General features: G+C 39.6%; 1 protein-coding gene across 1 annotated transcript; it reads left to right on the top strand. All coding sequences in view use genetic code 11, as the record gives it.

Annotated features, from left to right (window-relative positions):
• Nucleotides 1-170: 170 nt before the first annotated feature.
• On the top strand, nucleotides 171-19,276 carry EGR_01998 (Glycogen debranching enzyme; the record flags this gene model as incomplete). Its single annotated transcript, XM_024491247.1, has 14 exons — nucleotides 171-310; nucleotides 1,389-1,642; nucleotides 2,671-3,089; nucleotides 3,556-3,777; nucleotides 5,022-5,240; nucleotides 6,926-7,450; nucleotides 9,291-9,573; nucleotides 11,082-11,500; nucleotides 13,605-14,069; nucleotides 14,739-14,918; nucleotides 17,724-17,927; nucleotides 18,567-18,651; nucleotides 18,884-19,070; nucleotides 19,201-19,276. The coding sequence occupies 14 exons, from the start codon at nucleotides 171-173 to the stop codon at nucleotides 19,274-19,276; spliced, it is 3,678 nt and encodes a 1,225-aa protein (XP_024354390.1).
• Nucleotides 19,277-22,770: the final 3,494 nt, after the last annotated feature.

Genomic DNA, 22,770 nt, shown 5'->3' with positions numbered 1-22,770 from the left:
ACTACATTACGTAAATTTTAAGCCAATACCGTTTTCAAAAACTCAAAATTCAGAAAACCTTTTTTAAAGTCGCGCGTAGATTGTATACTTTTTTGCGCTATCAACTTAGCACTGGTACATGGAAATTCGTTATGAAACGAAAAATGGGAACGATTGATATCGTTTAGGCAATGGAGACCATCGTACTCCTTCGATATCCTCAGTATACCTTAACACAACGGCTTAATGAGCGCGGGCACCAGTTTTTGCAGATTTCAAAAGGTGATTTGGTTATCAATCTGGAGCACACTTTCTTGAACTTCACACTGACGTACAAAAGTGCGTGAAAGTATATTGTAGAACTTTTCAGTGTTTGTGTATTATACTACATCCAGGTAATGTGTGCGTGTGCAACAGGATGATTATGTTTTCTGCCGCTTAAGTTCCTAGCTTTTGATCCGAATTTTGAGATTTTACCTTTTCTATTGCCTCTTGGTTTTTATTTATTGGCGGACCTGGAAATTATGTGATTCCGAACAAGCTCTCGTATCGTACGCAGTTTTTGCCGCACTTGAAATGGCAAAGTTTCAACCAGATTTAGACTTGCGGTCTCTTATTTCCTACGGTCTTGTGGAGCCACGTTTCCTTTCTGCTCAGCACTAGTTCTCAAAGTGTAAGGAACTCAATTCTTTAGATACCATTGCCTAAAGCTTCTCTAATGCGTTGAGACTAGACTTCTGTATGGATAGGAATACTTTTTAAAGTTAAATAATCCACTTCTTTAGCGGTCTTTCCATTTGTGATAATTTCTTTAAAAATGCAAAAGAATAATTCCCCAAGATGACCTCTACCTAACTAATCCTGCCTTTTTCAAGTGTACCAATTTTACCTATCCTCAAGCGTGGGTTTATAATCAATGAATATCATTAAAGGTAAAAATACGATGAAGTAGCATTAATGTAACATTATCAAGATAAACAGATGCACACTTCGGCTCTTCTTGAAAACAGTCCTGAGACTTTATCAAGCTCTTATTCAGATCAAATCTAGCTTGGGTCTACCGGCTCTCCATGGCGGAAAAGAATTTTGTGTGGGTTTTGTGACAAAATGAGGAAAGCGACTTTTCTGACTTTAAGGCGACTTAAGCCTGGAATCAGCTCCATCTCATCTGGAAATCAACGAATGGTGCATCCCAATAAATTCTAAACTAAGTCCATTCAATCATTGATAGGTCTAGTGTCTACATGAATTTGAATCACTGGTATGCTAAAGTATACAATCCTCACCGCCTTTTTCATATACTTACTGCTCAAAGCGAGCCTTGCTTTGTAAATATTAAAATAGTTTTGCTGAACTGTGATGGTGTAGTTGTCTGGCTTCTCGACTTGGATATTTTTTTGTTTCTTCAGATACGGTGATAAGCCTGAGGACTGCCCCTATCTGTGGAACCACATGTTGGAGTATGCTCGTATGACAGCGCGAGTCTTCCACGGTGTGCGACTGGATAACTGCCACAGCACACCCCTTCACGTGGCACAGGCTATTCTCGACGCCTGCCGGGAGGTGCGACCCAGCATCTACGTCATTGGCGAGGTCTTTACTAATGACGAAAAGACTGACAACCTCATTCTCAACAACTTGGGCATTTGCTCCCTTATCCGCGGTGAGTTGAATCTCATGAGAATGGAAAATACTGATTATTTTGTGACTTTTGTAGCAAAGATGGGGTGTTTTGTGAAAGTAGGTCTATAATTATTTAGGCTTTTATTTGGAATTTGTCTAAGTCCTGCTGAAACATAAGTTGGAATAGCTTCTTTACTGATAGGGCTGTCAGTTATTCGGATTTAGTTTATTTTATTTGAATATCACAGGGTGGTTTGATTGTTTGAAACATATCTGGATCATTTGTCTTTTTGAGATTGTGGATTTCACTTATTAAAATTTGACCTGACTTATTTGCCATCAAATACATCGTCCATTGGTGTGTTTAGGGTACAGGAGAGATTTAAACCGACCACCCTTTTACCAGATTACCCCACTTTAGCTCCAATTTTGCGTGGATATTGGGGAGCGGCCGATGTGTCCCAGGGTTAAAAAATCTCTTAGACGCTTAGTGGAAGTCAGCCTGAATCAGCTTCATCCTTTGGGAAATTTTCCACTGCTAAATCGAGTCTTTCACTTATAGATATACATTCTTTATTTAAAAAAGGAATTTTTGGGCAGATCTATCGGAAGAGCAGTGCTTTTATTCGTTTACTAAAAATATCATTGAAATACTTTTTATGGCGCTGATAAATCTGGATGTATTGGTTCATCATTCATGTGGATTTGAACGGGTCGTTTGGTGTGTGGGTTTTCTTAAAAAGGAGAGGTTATTTCGACTTTTACTTGGAATGACTAAAAAATATTTCTTGGTCAATCTTTCCTTCTTCTGATGGACTGGCACAGGTCGGTTTCTTTGAAGGTCTCAAAGCGCTTGATACAACTTTGATCTCCCCGAGCTAATGCCAGACAATAATGGACATTACCGTTCTTTCTTCTACCAACTTCGTTTGTCTTTTCCTTTTAGAAATAACAGAGGGTCACTTTTTAATGACCTAGTTCTAGTGGGCCTGCTTAGCGCTCCCATTGGACTCGAGGAAGATTGGGTTAGATAAGTCTAGGCTAACGTGATTTTTTTCATCCCTACAGAAGCCCTCTCTGCTCACGATTGCCACGACGAAGGTCGACTGGTGCACTACTTTGGGGGTCACCATCCTGCCGGCGGTTTTCCCCACGCTGTACTAAAGCGTCGTCTCCTGCCTACGGTGGCCCATGCCCTCTTCTACGATCAGACGCATGATAACCCCGCTCCCGCTGTCAAGCGCACGATCTTCGATCACCTCCCCTCTTCCGCGCTAGTCGCCATGGCGGCCTGTTCCTCTGCCTCCACACGTGGCTACGATGAGTTGGTGCCTTATCAGATCGATGTTGTCTCGGAGAAGAGATTCTATGCAAGATGGGACAAGGATATAAACGCCTCCACTGGCATGATTCGGGCCAAGGCGGCGCTCAATCGTCTGCATCGGTGGATGGCTGCTAACAACTTCAATGAGACCTTCGTGGATCAAGTGAGATTGACAAATATACGAGATTATATTATCATTTGCATTACGGAATTCTGACAAATTCAAGTCGGCAAATTGAACGACTAGTAAATCCTTTGAAATGAAAAATCCACGAGGAAATGAAATACAGATTAGAAAATTTAGATCCTTTAAGGAAAGGCGACACCTGAATTACAAAATCTCAGCACATTCATTGTCTTTTCCGTTAATGAAATGTGTAATTTGTGGGATATTTTAAACCAAAAAAAATCAGAGGGAGGGAGGTAGTAGAGATCATCGCTATTGAAATTCACGAAGTTTGATAGTTTTATCTTATTATCACAAGCGGTCTCAACCGTTTCTCCCTATCCCAATACAAACATTTGCCCCGCATTTGTTTGCGTGTGCTTACGTTTATAATAATATTGTCTGCCAAAACGACATTGATCCGTTTTGTCAATTTCTACGCCCATTTTCCCCCATTCTTCAGGTGGATACGAATGTGATCGCCGTGACACGTTTCTCAGCCGATACCGCGGAGTCTATTGTCATGGTATCACACTCATGCTTCTACGATCGCAGTCCACATCCGGCACATCATCCTTTCCGTAAAATAATGCTCAACGGTCGGGTTCGACGCATCCTCATTGAAGCCCGCACTAAGAATCACTCTTTGGGCAATCCTATGGATGATTTCAAGTGGAACGAGTGTGTAGGTCGAGATTTAAGTTATGGCATAAAACCTGATTGTGACTTGGTAATTAAGGCTTTCAGTTCCCATTTATCTTCCCAAAAGCATTATTCTTGTTTATAATGTCCTCAAATTTTTTGGCGAAAATGATTTTACCCACCGTATTCAAAGGACAAAGCAATGTTATCGACTAGGGTATGAACTTTTCTAGTTTATTAATGCCATTGTTCCATTATTAATAGGTTTTCGATGTTTTATTCAGAAATCTGGGTAAGATCAACTTGGAGACTCGGTAGTAATTGATTCAAAACATTCTTGCGCCCTTTTTTAAAGTTTAAACTCACAGGACTACATGCCGCACAGGCAGATTCAGTAGTTTTGAGGTAGCATCTATCAAAACGACTTTTATAGATCTTTCATCATTAGTTTACGATAAATATTTATCACTATGGTAAATATACACGTCGTCGAAACGCAGACGGTTGTTTTGAATACTATCTTTTTGTTTGCTTTGCAGTGGAAATTTATCTGTTTAATTTCCGCGTCTGTTAACTTGAATTATTTCTTTTAAAAGAAGTAGCTATCGAATTCTGCTTAATATACCTAAAAAACTGATACTTTTTGGTACTTAAGTTGTGGTTCCTGGGTCTCCTGTCAAATCAATTTGTTCGGGTGCATAAAAGTACAAAATCTGCATGCCCAATGTGCCACTCTTCGAGCATGTTGATTGGCTTCACTCCACCGCCCGATATCATTTCCCAACCCTCCAACCTTGGTTCACTTGCACTTTTACGCATCATAGTAGCCTATACAAAGTGCGCGTATTAGCCTTTTCCTTTGTACTGGGGTTTTACCTCGTAATTTTGTTGCGAGTTTGTAACATTGGAATTCAACTAATAGTTATTCCTCTTTTCAACGTTCATAATTTGTAACTCTGTCTTTACTGATAAGAATATTTCTTTGAGAATCGATCACTTTGTGGATAGTCGTACCTTATTGGTGCACAAGAAGATTTGAAAATTAAGGCGGACTTTAGTTTTATTGGTTCTACAGCTACAAAAATTATCGTTTCCATTCGTTTTTGCATACTCAGTTTAAACTAAACGATTATGTTTGAATTTAGCTTAAACTGGCCCGGTACCTGATGTGCATTGCTATTTCGGAAGAGCTTGAAGGAGTAGGCTTACTTTCTTCTTATCTAAGTCTTCGTGTTTGTCAAAATTATTCCTTTATGATTAAAATAAGTCTTTTTTTTTGCCCTGTAGTACATCAATGGACTAACCAACATCTCCGTTGAGGTGAAGGAGGATATGGAGGTGTCAAAGAGCAAGATGTTCAAGGTGGTTCATGTAGAAGAGAATGGTGGGACGGATGCTCTGGAATTCTACGACTTTCCACCCGGTTGCATCGTCGCTGTGAGCGTCTGTCTCAACGATGTTCAATCCGAAGCTTTAAGTCGTGTTCGTGGAACTCTCCTGCATCAGGTTTGTCACTGCCTTTTTTAGACATCGTGTGCTCAAAAGATTGATATATTTTGCTTCAGATGACTTTATGTAAACAAAATTCGTTATTATTGCACAAACCATCGTGAATTTTATGCACTTTATCGTTTTACTTAATAGGTCTTGGGATTTCCTTTTGCCAATTTGCGAAATCCGATGATCACCCGGATTCCAAGTCACTTTGCTCTTCCCTGATTTGAAATTTTAGTTGTGCGGTATTGATTCTATTAAAATTAGCTAGTTTCCTTTTTGCTCCCTCGTATTTTATGGAAACTGAAGTCGTTGATTTCCACACATTTGAATCTTCACATTGCTCAACTCACACTATTCCTGAAGGACTTTTAGCGCAGCATTTCATTGATATTACATGATCACAAATGCAAGCAAGTTTTGAGGTTACCGGACCATTTAGCGATTTACCTACTGCCTAATTGGAAATCACGTTGTACTGTTTAGCTGATAAGTCACTTCTTCCGCGGCTGCTTTTCGTTTAGCCCATCATTACCATCCACACTAGTCTCACCCCAGATTTCCCATGAGAATTGTTTTCAAGTAAACGATTACTGGTGCTAAAAATTTGAAAACTGTGTTTATTTTTTAAGCTATTGGCACCAATATTCTGGTTTAAAAACCGAACTACACAAACAAAAAAACCTGCGATATCGGTTATTAAAAAATTGAGCATTTATACTTACAAGTGCTACACTTAGAAATTGAGAAGTTTAAGCTAGATTGCATGTCTGTCCAAAAGAGAGGATTTGTCTTCACGTTATAAAGGCTATGAGAATTTTCAGGTGAAATATTAACAGCACAATTCATACTTACCCATTAGCGACTCGCGTTGTCAGTCTATCCAGCTCCTATATCATGTTAGCGTATTTTGGAATATCACTAATATTGGATTAGCAATACCTTTACTTACTGCATATTTTACATTACATATTGGCATTTGACTTTCAAAAGGCAAAATAACTAGACATGAACTCGATCTCGATTACTCTCAGCTTCTTAGTTTGTAGAAAAGTGTAGATTCTCCATATGACACTCATGGCCTGGTATTTTCACGGTCTTTTCAAACTGCTCAAAGTTTATTTAGTCTCATTACTAGGCTTCACGTAAAACTTTAGAGTAGTCACTAAAAGCCGGTGTGGTATCAATAAGCACTTACATTTATGAGTCTTCGCAGGTTCAGGCGTCCACAACGGCTAAATTTCCTCTATGACGTGTTGGGGCGGCATTCAGTCCGGGAGACTAGGATTTTCGTTCATCCAGAGCGGGCTTTTTGGCCACGCGCCGGAGACCATAAATTGCTCGTAGAGCTCTACCTGATTCAGCAAAAAATATAAATTTATTTAAGTACTTTTCTTCGTCGACCATTGATGGAATAGTAGCTGCAGATCTTTTAGCTTCCGCAGTCGGTGTTAGTCATAAATTGTATTATACTCATCTTATCTAAGAACTTTCATTTGGTTAATTTTCAACAGTAAATTATTTGTTGCAAAACCTTATACTCAAACTATCGATCGTTCACTAGCTTTGCACTTGCGAACTAGGCACTTTGTTTGTTACTGTTTCTGCCTTCTTCCGTTCTACCAACCGAAATGTCCGTACTCTTAACAGAAGTTCAACATCTTCGATTCTGCTATTCATATGTATACTTCTCCCAGTTCGGCCGGCGATTGCGCACCCTGGATGCACGCAAGGTCTCTCTCCCCGCAAACACCGTTGCTATCGCCGATGCACTACTTCCTCTCTACCCCGACTCTGTGGAGCACGGTCTGATCAAACGTCTGATTAACGATCTCTCCCTTACCGACATTAACTGGCTCCTCTACCGTTGTGAGCGCGAGGAAAATGTGCCAGGGCTTCACCGTACTCCTTACTACGTTCCACGTTACGGTGACCTGGTGTTCTGTGGTCTGCAGGGCATTGTTTCGGTGATGCGCAACGTGGCGCAGCATAACGATCTGGGTCACCCAGTGTGCCATCATCTGCGCGAGGGTCTGTGGCTCCTGGACTACCTCTATCAGCGAATCAGTGCGCAGGACCCTTCGCGACCCTCAAAACAATTGGATGCTTTGTCGAGGGCGCTGAAGCAACTCTTTCAGCCTATCTATGATCTGCCGAAATACCTGATACCGGCAAACTTTGGCATGCTGGTTGGGTGTCTCTATCAGACTGTCATGGAGGAGGTAGGCCAACGGAATACGCAGGACACTTTGAAAACCTTGAAAGACCCTAAGTTGAAATATATCAGCCACAAGGTTTTAATGTAGTATAAGGTCTGGCTGACGAAAATAGACGCTTATTAAATAATTAATTGGTTAGAATATGGTCTTCGATAAAACCCATTCGATTATTGTATTGTTTTAATATAAAGTCAGATACTTCTATTTTGCTTTCCTTGTCCATTTCAATGCATTTTTCTTTAATTGGATGTGCCACGGATGTGTGACATGAGAATCTCGATAAGGAAATCCAGGGTGTTGCATATATTTGACGCCAGTAGCGAACGAAGGCATGTCGATGGTGCTTCATTTATCAAACATGTTCATGCAGTTATAGTATTTTTTAACTTACATGAACATGATGTCCCTAATGTAAGGCTGAATTTTTGCTTAGAAACTGTAAACATTTCCCACACCCGCTTAAATGCATCTTCGCTATCTTTTCTTGTTCCCCCAACATGCAATTTTTTGCTTTTGGGAGATGCCTACAGCCTCGAAATTCATTTGCTGTGATATTAGTTCCCTATAAACGAGTGGTAGTGTACATTTTTTTTCGGAATTATTTCATATTTGCCTGATAGTTTTAACGGGTAACAGATTCTGCGTTAAGAGGAGATACCAGACTAAGATGGTGATCCATTATGACGCTTTAAATTCACGTAACCTTGTAATCACTCGCATAATCTTGAACTCTGGCGTGAAAGCATAAATGTCCTTGCCATTCGAAAAGAAGAAGTATTGGGCAAACATGGTGCATTAAATAATGACAACTTTTTTAGGAAAGTTCCCCTGTCGGTTGGGTATTATTTTTTGGTATTCCTTGCGACGTTTTTGTGGAAATGATTTGAAAACTAAGTCAAATATTAACAAGTGTTGGCAAGTGCACCTTAGGTTCTAATGCATGACGATGATGGGATTAATTTAAGGTTTCCGAGTTTTACAGAAAAGCATTATCACTTAAAACGGTTTAAATAGCCTTTACTTTGGAAGGCCCCTCAGCTGCCGGTATTTTTATGGACTCACATGTCTTAATAAATGGATGTGATTAAAAACTTAAATTCAAACTCGTTTTTCATCCTTCATTCGTACTATGATTTTCACTTTCATATTTGTCAACCAAACACTGTGTTTGCTGATGGTCTAAACTGTTTTCTGCACTGCTTTGGTTCCACGGAGAACATCATATTTGAAAATGTTGGGATCTTGACTAGCTAAAATGGAGAAGTGAATGGCGCCGGAACGCACATTTGAAATCATTATTTTTCTTCAAAAGGCCAATTGAGTCTTCTTGCTCAAGGAAACTCGATTAGGGAACTTGGAGATTAACTTCGTGCTTGTCTATCAATAGTGCTTGTTGTGAAGGTGTTACCTACTGTATCAACAAGTGAAAATCGTAACAATTCCCTGGAATACCCTTCTTTTCACATTTCTAACGTCCGTACCCTAATACTCCATATCTTTTCCAAACAAGCACTGCGTTGTCTATTGTCTGCTTTGTAGCGGGTTCATGGTAAAATTCATTTGAATATACTGCGCTTTTATACTGACTTAAAATGCCTCTTCGAGAGGTACTGAAAGATGTACTGATAATCCGGGTATTTCTCTGAAGAGTAAAATCCAATATGCTACAAATGTTGACAACAGCCAAACCTAACACTTGAAGGGAGGTAATGAAATGTAGAATTCGGTGGGTACGTTTTAATTTTGCCCATTAGTAATGGTCATTATTGGTGTCTCACCTTGCGTTGAAGACTGGGAAAATCGCAATTTTACTGATCAGTAACCTTTTTCCTTACCTTCACAGATAGCCATGCGCCTGGGCAAGTGGACAGAGCTGGGTTCTTCAACAGTACGTAACCTGGTGACTGCTAGCCTTCAGCTATATGGTAAGGCACCGAACGTGCGTCTGCCACCAGTGCTGCCAGCGCCTTCGTTGAGTGGACGTGATGATGACCCTGACCGCTACATTTCTAGCCTAGCTGCGGGTCTGCCTCACTTCGCCGAGGGCATGTGGCGTAACTGGGGTCGGGACACATTCATTGCTCTGCGCGGGTGTCTCATTCTCACTGATCGATTCGAGGCGCGTTGTTTCTTACATCTTTATTAAATCCCTATAAGTAGAAAAAAAATATTAGCGTTCTAAGGGATAGTAACACTTATTTCCTCAACTGTTTCTATTATCGCCATCTACCTCAATTTTTTTCACCAATCGCTTTGAGACTTGTCCATTTCCTAGAAGTTCTAGTCATTGGTTAAATCAATACCCAGTATCATTGTTTTGAGGAATATGTTGGCATATCTTCATTATTATTAAACACCTTTTCTCAGAGTTCTGCTGTTTTGAAGCCTCGAGGACGGTATAAAACTGAACTCCTTACCAGTCAAAATTCCAGACGGGCTGATTTTAGGGACTTTTTGTCAAGATCCAACTCAGTACTTATTCGAAGCGACGTTGATGCGATCTCTGGTTGAATGTTATCTTAACCGACTTGTCTACAGATGGATTTTAACATTTGCCTATTCTTAAGCTAATCCCCTTAGCTGGCAGCCATATCGTGTTTTAGTGTGCCCTATTTTCATGAAGCTGTGACAAGTAATACTGAGCAGCGCTGAATTGTCCAATTCCAGTCTCACATCGAAGCGCAAGTCTCAAATGGCACGGTCACTTCATGAAGCCGTGGTGGATAACGGTAGTACATTTTTGAAACACAAAACATGTGAAAGAATTATTTCCACCACCAATAGAATATAGTCAAATCTTGGAACCTTTGCTAATTTTAGCACTAGAATAATTGAAACATTCCTTACCTCTGTCTACAGCAAGTGCAGTTCTTACACCAGACGTTCCTCTTGGAGAAGTTGCCTAAAAGCAGAACTACTTAGTAGCACAGATTGAATTTATAGTTTAGCTTTAAAAAGCTGTGCTTTTCATTTATTCCCTACACTCACCACCAAGAGCTGCCGAGTCTTACAAAATGTGAACATGAGACATTTTTTTCTCCTCATACTTTGGAGGCGGTTCCAATTTTGTGCCATTCAAATCTGGCCTTGTTCCATCACTGGACATCTTGCAAAACTCGAGATTGCGAAAGTGACCGAAATTCATGAATTGTTGGAGTCATTCAAAGCAGACATTTTCCCTCGGCTTTTAGCCGTAATGTCCAGGTCGCATGTAGGTGCGGGTTTGTCAACGCTGTCATCAATGTAGAGTCCAGATTATCCATAAGTACTGTTAAAATGGATGTGACATAAGCATGAATATTGAATTTTGGATGATAGAGGGTTGTGTGGTCATAGTCACTGTTCAACTAAAAATGTTCGGCTTCCATTCACAGAAGCAAGGTGTTGTAGTTCGTGCTACTGTTTCATCACAACTTTGTCACGACTAGCACAGCATTTAAAACAGTGAATTGAATAGATCAATGGATTGGCGACTTACACAATGCGAAAGTTAGTTTCCTTTTCTTTGTAAAAGGTGCAAATCAAAATTTTATGATTTACTGCACACTCAATGGCTTCATCAAAAGTGATAACCTAGCAATTAGAATTTCTTCGTTCATGCTCATTAAATCATCTTTTTCATCACAGGAAGCAGCTAACGCAATCCTTCAATTCGCTTCTCTCTTACGCCACGGTCTCATCCCCAACCTCATGGGTGATGGACAGTGCGTCCCACCACGCTACAATGCGCGCGACGCCGTCTGGTTCTGGCTCTACTCTATTTGTTGCTTCGAGGACGGAGTGGCAGCTAGCGAAGGCCTAGCACCCGGCTGTGGCGGTGCGAAGAAATCCATACTTTCGCGCCCCGTTTTCCGCTGGTTCATCTCTGACACCACTCCAGGCTGGCCAGATGAGCGCGATTCGGTGAATATGGCCAATCCACCAGCCGACCGTGTAATGCCGTTGTATGATGTTATGCAGGAGGCACTGCAACGTCATGTCACGGGAATTGAGTTTAGAGAGAGGACTGCTGGATTTGCGCTTGACTGTCAGATGGTCACTGAGGGATTCAACGTAAGATGCGTGACATTTGATTTACGATTTTTTTTCCGGCATTATTTAACTGGACTTCTAAAATGGCCAAATTTATTCACTATGTTTCCTTTCTTCATGTCTCTTACAGCTTTTGCAGTAGTAGACGTCAACATTTCCTTGATATTGTGGACGTGCTTGTTGATGAAAGGAATTAGATTTAGAGGGACTGGGGGGGGGGGGGGATGTTGAATGATGGGATTATCCATTTGGCCTTCATCGATAGCAAGGCTATATGGATTTTCTTTTCTCACAAAACTCTGTTGCTATTTGGTGTTTCGAAACTATGTAAAGTTGTGAGTCTTACGGGAAAAGGGTAGAAAAGACGGAATAGCTTACAAAAATACCTAAAGCTGGCCGGTCTGTTGTGCAAAGCAGCGCAAAAGAACCACATTTAGACTCCTATTTTTTGTATCCTGTAGAATTGATAGTTACTCATGTTACTTCAGCCTTGAATTCTTATCCTTAACATTATTTATAATTTGCATAAAGGGTTTAAAGTTCAAGGGAAGATCTGATGGTTTAGTAAATATCTATAGAAGTGTGTGTTTATTGATCTAAAGTACTAATTCGCTTTAGTATTTGAAATGTGACGCTAAGTGAAATTTTGATGTCGTTAGACAAATTTGTCAGGTGTAGTTTAGCAGTTTGAAGCCATTTTGCTAGCTTATAATTAATGCCTTTTCTGTTTGAATTTTTACCATTCTTCATGTTCACACTGCAGGCTTCCTGATAGCAAGTTTGTTAATCCATTTCATCTGAGTTCTGAGACGCGATGACCATGCCAATTTGCCGCATATCATAATTTTTAAACAAAGTATGCTTCCAAGCCACTGGTCTCTACAACCTGCAACGTTCGTCTGTGATTAAGAGATGGTAGGGATCTTTAAATTTTCTCATTTGTTCCCATTTGAAAAGATGATTTTTGCAGTTTCCCCCCTACTTTGACAAGTCTCAATGATAAATGAATCCCGACACCTCGTCATTGATTTTGCATTGCGCTTGGACGTCATTTTCACCTTGTGACCCAAGATGACCTTATGTCAAGCTCGGGAGCATTGATTTCTTTCACGTGATTCACATGGACTTTGTGTGTACATTCCGTGCTAAATTCAGGCAGGACTGTTGCCACAGCAGGTTTTGAAAACGATTTATAAAAAGACGTTTATTTTAATTTATTGGCGGGAAATAGTTACCATAGCTTGAACGCATTTTGAATCGTTGTGGCCACCTTTTCTTAGATAACTTCGTAGACCTCAGGTGTAAGTTGACTTATCGGGAAAATTCATACCAATAAAACCAATTAAAAACCATTTCTAAACTTTTACATTGCACACTGTAACTCCAACAGTCGTCATGTCGAAACTCCTAACATCTAAAATAACTGTTAGATTTTGGTATTATTTTTGGCTTAGTTTTCTGCTTTTTACCATATCGTTTATTCTGGTGAAATCCTGTGAAACTACACGGAACAAGTACATATTAGCACAACCGTTGAAATAAGTGATGGGCGGTTTCTTTATATTTTAGCATTTTAGCATTTGAAATGGGGGTCTTTATTTTGTGATACCGGGGATGGATAAATGAAGTCCTCGGGTCTGATGCGTGTATTATTAGCATCGTCATCAGTTGAGGGCCAAGCAGATGCGCATTTTTTTCTTTTTTAGCTTCTACTGTGTGTCCTTCTCTTTGGTTACATTGCTCATTTATTTTTTTCTTTAATTGCTTACGCCACTTTTTTCCCAAAAGCTGATACCCCAGTATCTATAAGTTTGATTTGAGCAAACATTTTGCGGATTTCATCGAAGAAAAAGTTAATTCAAGCATTATTAATTGCGCTTTTACTGCACTTTTGAGATAAGATTTATACAATAATGCATTGCACATTTAAAATCTTTGTCATCACCACAAAGGTCGATGACAAATAACAGCTTCAATTACGTAAATGAAGCTAAATAATATGGTAGTCTTAATTCACTTTGTCCATTGAAGTAAGATAAGGTATACCACCGTATTACATATTAGAAGCCCTTTTTGTTAACGAATCAATCTTACTCCCATGCATTCATGGCCTTCTTTTCCCCAGGTAAAAGCCTACATCCAAGAGGATACTGGCTTTGTATGCGGCGGTAACCGTCACAACTGTGGTACGTGGATGGACAAGATGGGAAGCTCCGATAAGGCCGGCAACCGAGGCAAGCCGGCAACACCGCGTGATGGTTGCGCGGTTGAGTTGACGGGGCTGGCCTACGCGGTGCTCAAGTGGTTGGAGCGGGCACACAGCATGGGTGGCAGCACTTACTACCCGCACGATGGTGTCGACGCTCCACCGCACGCCACCACTGCTACGCCACGATGGAGCTGGGCCGACTGGGCTGCCAAGATTAAAAACAACTTTGAGACCCGGTTCTGGCTGCCTGAGAGGAACAAGGAGGGGGACACCTGTGGGCAGATCGATATTCACCAAGGTTACTACCGTGATATCTGTGATTGCTCAAATCCCAATGCAGAGCTACAGCTGAGACCGAATTTCCTAGTGGCCATGACTGTGGTACGTGATTAGCGTTTCTTTCTTATATAATAAAACACATTCTAATACTATTTCGACAATTCCAGCTGGTAGCCCATGGTTGCTTAAATTTCCTAATTGAACTTTGCTAACATGAGTTAGTAATTACTTGTCTCATGTCCGAAACTATTGTTTTATTGAACAGTAGTAGTCGGTAAGTACCTTGAAGAGGTGTGATTCTCTGCTTTGAAAGATTGAAACTTCTCATTAAAATATTTGGATCCCACTAGCACATTCGTTTTTTACTTAGCACCATCAAGATTGATTGCTCATGGGATCACCTGTCTTCAAATTGGTATATCAACATTTTTTGCCCTTGACACATACATCCTTCCGTCATCGCAAAAAATCAAGATAGTAAACTCTCAGCTCATTGTTTATCAATGTGAACGGCTGAAAAGTCTCTGGTGGACTTAATCTAAAGGCCACCCTCGGAGGGATGGTGGCTTTTAAGCTTCTTTAAATCAGCTATTTTTAACCGATCCTGAGTTGATATTGCAGCACTACATTGCATTTAATTAAGTTCTGATAAGTAAGTAGTTGACATTTTGAAAACCTGCAGAGCGGAAGCGATTTTTGGATTTTACGTGTACTTGAGGGATTCCCTAAACGCGTATGTGCTCCCTCTTGCGGCTTTGTCTCACTGTGCAGGCGCCAGATATATTCGACGTGCGAAACGCTTGGAAGGCTTTGGAAATAACGAAGAAGCAGCTGTTGGGTCCCCTGGGTATGAAGACGCTGGATCCGCGCGACAAAGATTACCGCTGCACCTACAACAACAGTGATGACAGCTACGACTACTCTATTGCGCATGGATTCAACTATCATCAAGTGAGTGGAAATAAAAACAGAATTTGGTAGATTATTTTTAAATTTTGCTCAAAATCTACCCGTAATTGCTGCTTTCTTTACTTGTTGTAGAGTGACCCTTATAATGGTAATTTTAGAGATGTTTCTTTTGTAATTGATAGGTGGTTTGATGCTCGACCTTTTTTGATTTTTGCACTGAAATTTGATGCTGATCATTGTAAAATGATAATTTGGTTTGTAATTTGGAAGACAATACTGGAAAGTGGTTCGTGAATTGGAGCCTAGAATTTAAGTTATTCTTCCTCAAAATGCGACCTAAAATGAATGTTTGGAGGCCGGTTTTTCAATAATTGTGGAGTGAATATCGAGATAACTCAATGATGGATGGGAAATATTCTAATATTTTGCGTGAATATTGAAATGAAACTTAGTCGCTTCCTTTCGTATTAAGGTGAGTTTGAATTTTGACTTCTCTTTTATTAACTGAATTTGGTTTTAAATAGAACTGAGAAATAGGTGGTTCTGAGGATTAAATACAGTTAATAGGTGAATTTGAATCGTATCTGTTCTGAAATTTTTGGCAGTTTGATTCGTCAACGTTGTATAGAGATCGGTCATGTTGAAGTCACCTTGAGTCCTAATTTGGTAAATCTACGGAAAATGGCACGCCAGCATATTGTCGTCCAAAATTGCAACGAATCGATGTTTTTAAGGGCCCTTCATGAACAAATTTGTTCACAGTAGTGCTAAAATTACTTTTAGCTTTCATAAAATTACGGATCAAGTCGGGAAATTTCTCTCCTAGGGCGTAGAACTTGTGAAATTTCATTTGCTAATCAGTTCAGATGGCATATCATCGATGCAAAATGCAGTAAATTTCGTCGTTTTCTAATGCACTCTGTTACAGGTGCTTCCGAATTTCCTATGAAAGTTAGCTACAATTTTTCAGAATTTTGAAGATTGATTCCGATGACGGCGTGAAAACTGACGATAGCTTTGGTGGGCAACAAATTTAGAGATAATAGTATTTGCTTCAGATGGAAACAGAATACTTTACAGAAAGGGTTCGGAGGTAGGCTTTTGTAGGTGGACAGTTTTGAAGGCTTCTTAAGACGTGCTATTATGGAAATATCGCTCTTAATAAAACTGTTTAGGCGTTGCAATGTCTATGTTGATACAATTTCCTTTTTTTCAATTGTTTCAATGCAGCCTAATGTGGTACCCCGCCTCTCCTTCTTTAACTTGAGCAATCGTTATGCGCCTTCTCAGTCATAAATGATTTTAATTACCACGTTTTCATCTTACAGCTTAGTTTATCTTAACTAAACTGGAGAGCGTTTTGAAAGTGATATTTTAAGATGGATTCATTTTTTCCCCCAAAATACAATAATCTATTTTTGACGGAAGGATCCTCGCAATTGTATTCGTTTGAAGGTTTTACTTATTATTCATAACAAGGATTACAATTGAATGTTAAATCTTGAGGTCAATAAACAGATCATCTAAGCATCACTGTTCACTTTTCACCCTCGGATGAACTTTCGTGCCATTGCATGGATAACCTGATACGCCAGCTAATGCCATGTGATTTCTAATAAGTTCTACGGACCTACTTTGGTAGCCTGGCAAAACGGCTTTTTGAATCCCGTAACCTTAACGCTGAAAAACCATAGTAGTATATTTTTAATCATGCATAGATTTTTCATATTTCTAATCACCGCTAAGGATGTGCTGTGCACAAACTTCATCATCGTTTACATCTGGAAGTCGTTTGCAGGTCACTTGTAATATTTATCACGTTTATGATCATCTAAGTGTTTATCTAAGTGGGAAATTATGTAACAAATGTAGGTACTTATATACCCTTCCAAGTCCTTAATATACGTCTTTGTAACAAATTATGAAGGGTATTTTAAGCATACTTTATCATCTATAACTACGATAGACTGGTTTGAAATGTGTATAGCTCGCATAGGCTAATTTGTAGTGTCAAAGTACGTATGAGTGTTTGCGAGAATCCTCGGGCTGCTTAAAGGATTGTGGGCAAATAGTTAACGTGGGATTTTCAATTAGATATTCTTAAAATAGGAGAAATTATCGACGCACTTATTGTCATTTTCAGTTCTAAAATTAACACCAGGCAATTGAAATGTTTCACCACTGTTTGACTCGTATCGTGAGGATACTGGTTTTGTCAAGTTTCAATGTTTTTCTGCTTATCGATATCGCTACCTAGACATTAAAAAGTAATTCCTTTAAACAGCCGTAGCATTGGAGCACTGGTTAAAAGGTATTGTTAAACGGAAATGGTGTCCCAAAAAATTTTCTTAACTGTACTTACCCTTTAAATCTCTTTTAACCAGGCCACCTTGAAGCAAAGAAAAATGAACCATACCAATTACAACAAGGTCAACAAGGTAGTGACCTTGTTTGTTGCTTTGTTCATAATCGTTCTACATACAATTAGGATGTTGAAATCGATGAATTTCGGATTTCCGAATCACAGTATTTGTTTGCCTCCATGTTATAAACTCATATTTTTCCGGCAGTATATTCTCAAAGTGGAGGAAACATTGGTTGCATCTGCTGTGATCTGTTTTACAAAGATCCTGAACATGCAAGAACCCAATTTCTAGGAATCCGCTTAAACCATGTCTTTGGTTTAGTATAGAATTGTTGGGGTCATTGCCAAGTAAATATGTCTTTTAATTATCCAGGCTCATCGCAAAAATAAGTCTCCATCTTGTGGAGACTAGCCCAATGAGTCAGTCCTTTAACCTATGGAAATCTAGGGGTCATAAAACGCTTGTTTTACCTTTTTTTCAGGGACCCGAATGGCTCTGGCCGACGGGCTACTACATCCGTGCCAGACTGATCATGGCCCGACGTCTGGCAGACCTAGATCCCTCCTTAGCTTCGGTTCGAGCTCAGGCCGTGCGTGAGAGTCAGGAGATTCTGCTGCGTTTCAACAACCATATCCGAGCCTCACCATGGAGGTCACTGCCTGAGTTAACGCAGGTCAATGGTGAGGTGAGTTGGCAATCCTGTTGAGTTTTTATTCTTCCATTGGACCAGCGAGCTAGTCTTTACGGAATTCTTGTCATCTCACTGCCGTTTTGGCGTTGTGATTGCTCAGGTATTCTCATCGATGTTATAAGGTATTCAAATTTGGAAGTAGTTTCCTAATCGATGTGTACGAGGACTGAATGACTGGAAGCATTGATAACTTGAACAGAGTCGCATTTAACTATTGTGGAGGGTGAAATGCGAAAGCCTGGTTCATCTGAGAAGTAATGCTCAAGGTTGAATAATTTTCAGAAGTGAATCCATCTTGGAAACCGAAACCGTTGTCAGAATACTTGTCCAAAGCCGAAGTTATTTAATAAAGTGTAGTGTGGCATCCGGTGGATATCCCGCTTTCCGCCCTACTTTTTTCAGCGATCGGCTAGTTGAATTTCTCTCAGCTCTTTGGTACACAGGGACTCATCTATGTACACTTACAAATGCACAAAAGTATTGAGAGGCTAGCAGTCTAGGCATTCTTGCCAATATTGTGGAAAGTCTAAGCAGAAGAGATTGAAAAGGTCGATGTAGTTATATGTAAAATGGTTTAGAGCTCAACAGTGTGCCAGGTCCACACGATGACACAGTGGTATGTTGTTTTCGCAGTTCTGTCCGGGCAGCTGTGCTTCGCAGGCGTGGAGCGTCGGTACAGCAATTGAGGCCATCTACGACCTCCTCGAGACCAACGCCCGTATGCATGGTTTACCGTTCCCCCTGGCCTAACCAACCCTGTCTCCCTAGTTTTTTATCCCTATTCCCTTCTGATTCGTCTTATTTTTGAGTTTGTTCTCCAGTTACCTCCTGTTCTAATTCCTGTTTCCGTTTTGACTTTCGTGTTCCCATTACCATTTCTATCGCCGAGTTTCATAGCAGATTTACTATTTATCAACTTTTTGAATGATCAATCATGCATATGCCTGCAGCTGAACTGAGCAATCCACCTCATGGAAAGAGTGTGGTCTTGAAAGGTCAGCAATCAAGTGAGGCGGGGAGCGTGGTGCTTTCTACACCGCAAGTCTATGTGGGTGGACCGCGCGTTACCGACCCTGCGCTCTTTGCTGTGGGCAGTCAAGGCGCGGCATCAGTTCGGGTGGCTGTCTACAATGACCAGTTAAGAATTTTATGCAATGTTAGCTGAGATTTGAAGGTGACGATGATGAAGCTAACCATGATGATGATGATGTCTTTCACTGATTGCTTTTCACCTCCTTGCTTGTCTGCCTACTCTTACTCCCTCTAGATACATATTCGCCTATTTACCCACCCTTGCCACCTCGCTCTATTTAGATGACATTGCCCTGTACGCGCCTTTATGAAATGAAAAGAATACTTTCATTTCATAGGAAGGTGGTCTATTTGGCTGACATGTGGAAGTGGTTAGGTGAAGTCATTTAAAAATAATTAGTTTGACTGTTAATCATAAGCAACGGTAGTAACGGATTTTTTTGTGGAAAATAAGTATATCCTGCTCATATATAATACCAGAGTCTTAACAGGCGATTTCGCTGCTTTTTAGTTGCAGTACTGTAATATATTGTAGTACTTAGTCTTTGTTTTGGACAAGTTCAGTCGTTTATGCCATTTAAAGTACGTATTTATGTTAAACTGCACATTTTAACTTGTGATAAAGTATCTACTCCACTTTGAGATTTGTGGGAATCAAGTATGCTACTTTTCGGGAGTGAGTAAGGGCTTTTTTGTTCGGGTCGAAACTCGTACCTTTTATCAAAAAAAATATAAAAGTAGCTTTGTTTGAAATATTACAGAGAGACCATTATTTCGTTTGCTCAGACGATTCGAATGGAGTCACGAGATTTAGTGTGCACATAGACATTGAGCATAACGCTCAGGGAAGGTGGTTTTGTCAAAAATCGCCCTATTGAAATACTCTTCTAAAATATGATTTTACTATTTCGTACATAATCATATGCGTTTTTTAAAGTACAAGGAATTGTTACAACTCAAGTTATAAAAGGGCATCTTGACATCCCCAACCATAAATCCTTTCCAGCGTCGCCAGTTTAAGCGAGTAGAATACTGAAAGCTATGTATTTAATCTGTGGAAAATTAAGCTTTTACAATTTATGAGTAACTAAACTGAAAATTATCATCCTAGTCTACAGGGTTTATCACTATCTCTTATATGTGCACTTCATATTTCCAGTGTAAATTACTCATCCCTTATTCAGAACTCAGACTAAACGTTGAGTATTTTGACAAGTGCAGTAGGCAATTCACAAGTCATGAAATGTCCATTCTCTAGCATTATTTAAATTCCATACTAATGCACACAACAAGTTTATAGAAATTAGACCACAAATCGCAAAGCATATATTGGTAGACGCATCAATTGGACTAAGCTATCTGTTCACACATTACCTTTAAAAGGCAACAAAGGTACTTTGCTGACGTAAATCATGATAACGATTGAAAGCGGTGGTTATTCTTTGTGTAGCGGAGATTAGGACTGTGATCTTAAGCATTAAAACGCTTTTGGGCTGTAATCATATTGTTTAACATTTTATGCAATTCATTGCACTGACAGCTTTTTTCCTCTAAATTGATAAGTTGCGCTTTAAATAACAAATTATAGAGCTTATTCATAAAATTAATAAACTTTAATAAGTTAGTCTCCGCCTTCATGCTATTTTCTGTACATTAGAACGGCATGGGTATAATGATAGGCACTGATTAGATTTGCATTAGTCGTTTTTGTTTTGGAAGAATACCAGAGGAATTACAAAAAAAACAAGATGTGGGACAGAAGTGACAGTATTGCTCGAGACAAAAATAAGCAATAAAGTGCTGGCCTTTGTGGTTCCGTAAAGCAGGTAAGTGTATGCAAACATTTGTTTTTGTAAAACCGAGTAAATTATCATGAGATGAACAGTTGATATAACTTAAAAGCAGCTACGCAGTATAAAGGGCTGATCCACTTTAAACAGCCCTCGGTGAATTAAGCATTTGGTAAGAATGCCCAAACTTCTGGGATTGCTTGATTACTGTAAAACCCGTCAGAGAGGCAATGGACAAACCATCTTGCTTACATAAGTAAGTAAGCCTACAATAAATCAGAGCAAATCGTTTCATGCACAGATGACTATGCTTACCTATCGTGATTGTGAGCTGTAAACTACAGGGGCAAGTTTTTACTCGGTAAATGATAAAACTACAACCAAAGCTGTGACATCTATTCGATATGTGCGTGATGTCCGTCTGTCTAGAAGATATGATAAAGGTTCTTCCTCCTCTTTGAAAGTAACAAGAACTGGTCATTCAGTAAGAGAAAAATCGCAAGATAATTTGAGCCTTGGGATAGTCAAAAATACGTCATAATCACCTTCCATATTCCATTTGGCACCAGCATACCGAATAGAACAGACGGTTTTATAATGAGTGTAAAACAGAAATGGAGGCGGGCAGAACTAAGGCAAGTCTTGTATATTTTAAATGCCAAATGGCCAAAAAAGTGAAGTTTGTCATAAGTTAATGCCTGCTAAAAAGGCGGAGAGATTGAATCGCTAATCAGCCCATCAGTTGACACTTATGAAGAAGTATTCTTACGTTAGTTAATGCAATTATGCTATCGCCAAGTTATGCATATTTTCCGTTCCGTATTTCAGCATTTCTGTAAAAATTTACTTTTCTTTGGGATATTTTATTCGAGCAGTTTATTTTGATGAAAACTTAAGAGGAGGGGTAACAAAATTGTCTGGTTTATTTAAAGAATATTAGAAATTATTGAATAATCAAAAACTGGCCAAAAGTCTCTTAGCGGTAGTCATATTCACTCTAGATGCTGGTAATTTGCAATAAGGTCAGCAGATTTTGAAGTCTTTGAGCCTAGGTTCGGTATTTTTACCCAAAGTAGGTCTTTTCAACAGTGACTTTGAATGTGTGGAGGCCTTGTAAGATAATGACGTCTTCTGCCACATTCGCCCAAACTACAGACGATTGCGGCATCACGCTAACCAAATCCACTTTCGTGTTTCGTCGTAAATACAATGATGACGTATGTGGCTGGTTCGAGACCATCCACAACGGTGCGATTATGAACCATTTGCCATGTCATCAAGGCTCTGAATTGTCTGGTTGCTTCAAATATTTCCTTTCTGTTGTACAATAAACTGAGTTCAGAAATAGCCGACTGAAATAGCTACATTAACATTAGGCGGCGTATTCAAACATCTACTAAAAAGAAATGCAATTCTTTTTGGTTGCTTTACGGCAATTAGCTTGAATTCTTCAGATTATGCAAAAGAATGTGCTCTAGTCGGATAATGTACAAACTTTGCCCAATATTATTGCCCAATTTTTAATTTCCTCGAATGAGAAAAAGATAAATTATGACGATAGCAGTGGTGCCAAAATAGTACCTGGTATGATAATCTCGCGGTAAAACTTTTCAATCACTGACTGAATGAAGAAACACGTGTTCTACGACTCAGTACTTCGGTAAAAAGTGTTCCACGAGCTCCTAAATAACTGCAAAATCCATGTAATTACGACAGTAAATCAAGAAGAAGGTTTCCATTCTATAAAAGGCGATTAATAGTATTTCCAGGAAGGTTAACATCTGCTTCAAACAGCCATTGCTTGCCAAATGAAAAATCACATGCGGTTGGTACAGATGTAGGGGTGGCTTTTAGAAATAGTCTAAACAAAACCAGTGACCAATGGTCGAGGGATCAGTCATCTGGAGGGTTAGCAATGGACGCTTACAACTTCATTGTCTACAAAACCCTCTCAGCATTTTCAAGTGTTTGTCGTGCGCCAGTTGTGCCACGTCCACGAAATTGTTAACACAAAC

Source organism: Echinococcus granulosus, assembly GCF_000524195.1.
Source record: "Echinococcus granulosus chromosome Unknown EG_S00008, whole genome shotgun sequence".
In the NCBI taxonomy this organism is placed as follows: domain Eukaryota; kingdom Metazoa; phylum Platyhelminthes; class Cestoda; order Cyclophyllidea; family Taeniidae; genus Echinococcus; species Echinococcus granulosus.
The sequence above is the reverse complement of the archived record's forward strand: the minus strand, read 5'-3'. Positions and strand labels throughout refer to the sequence as shown.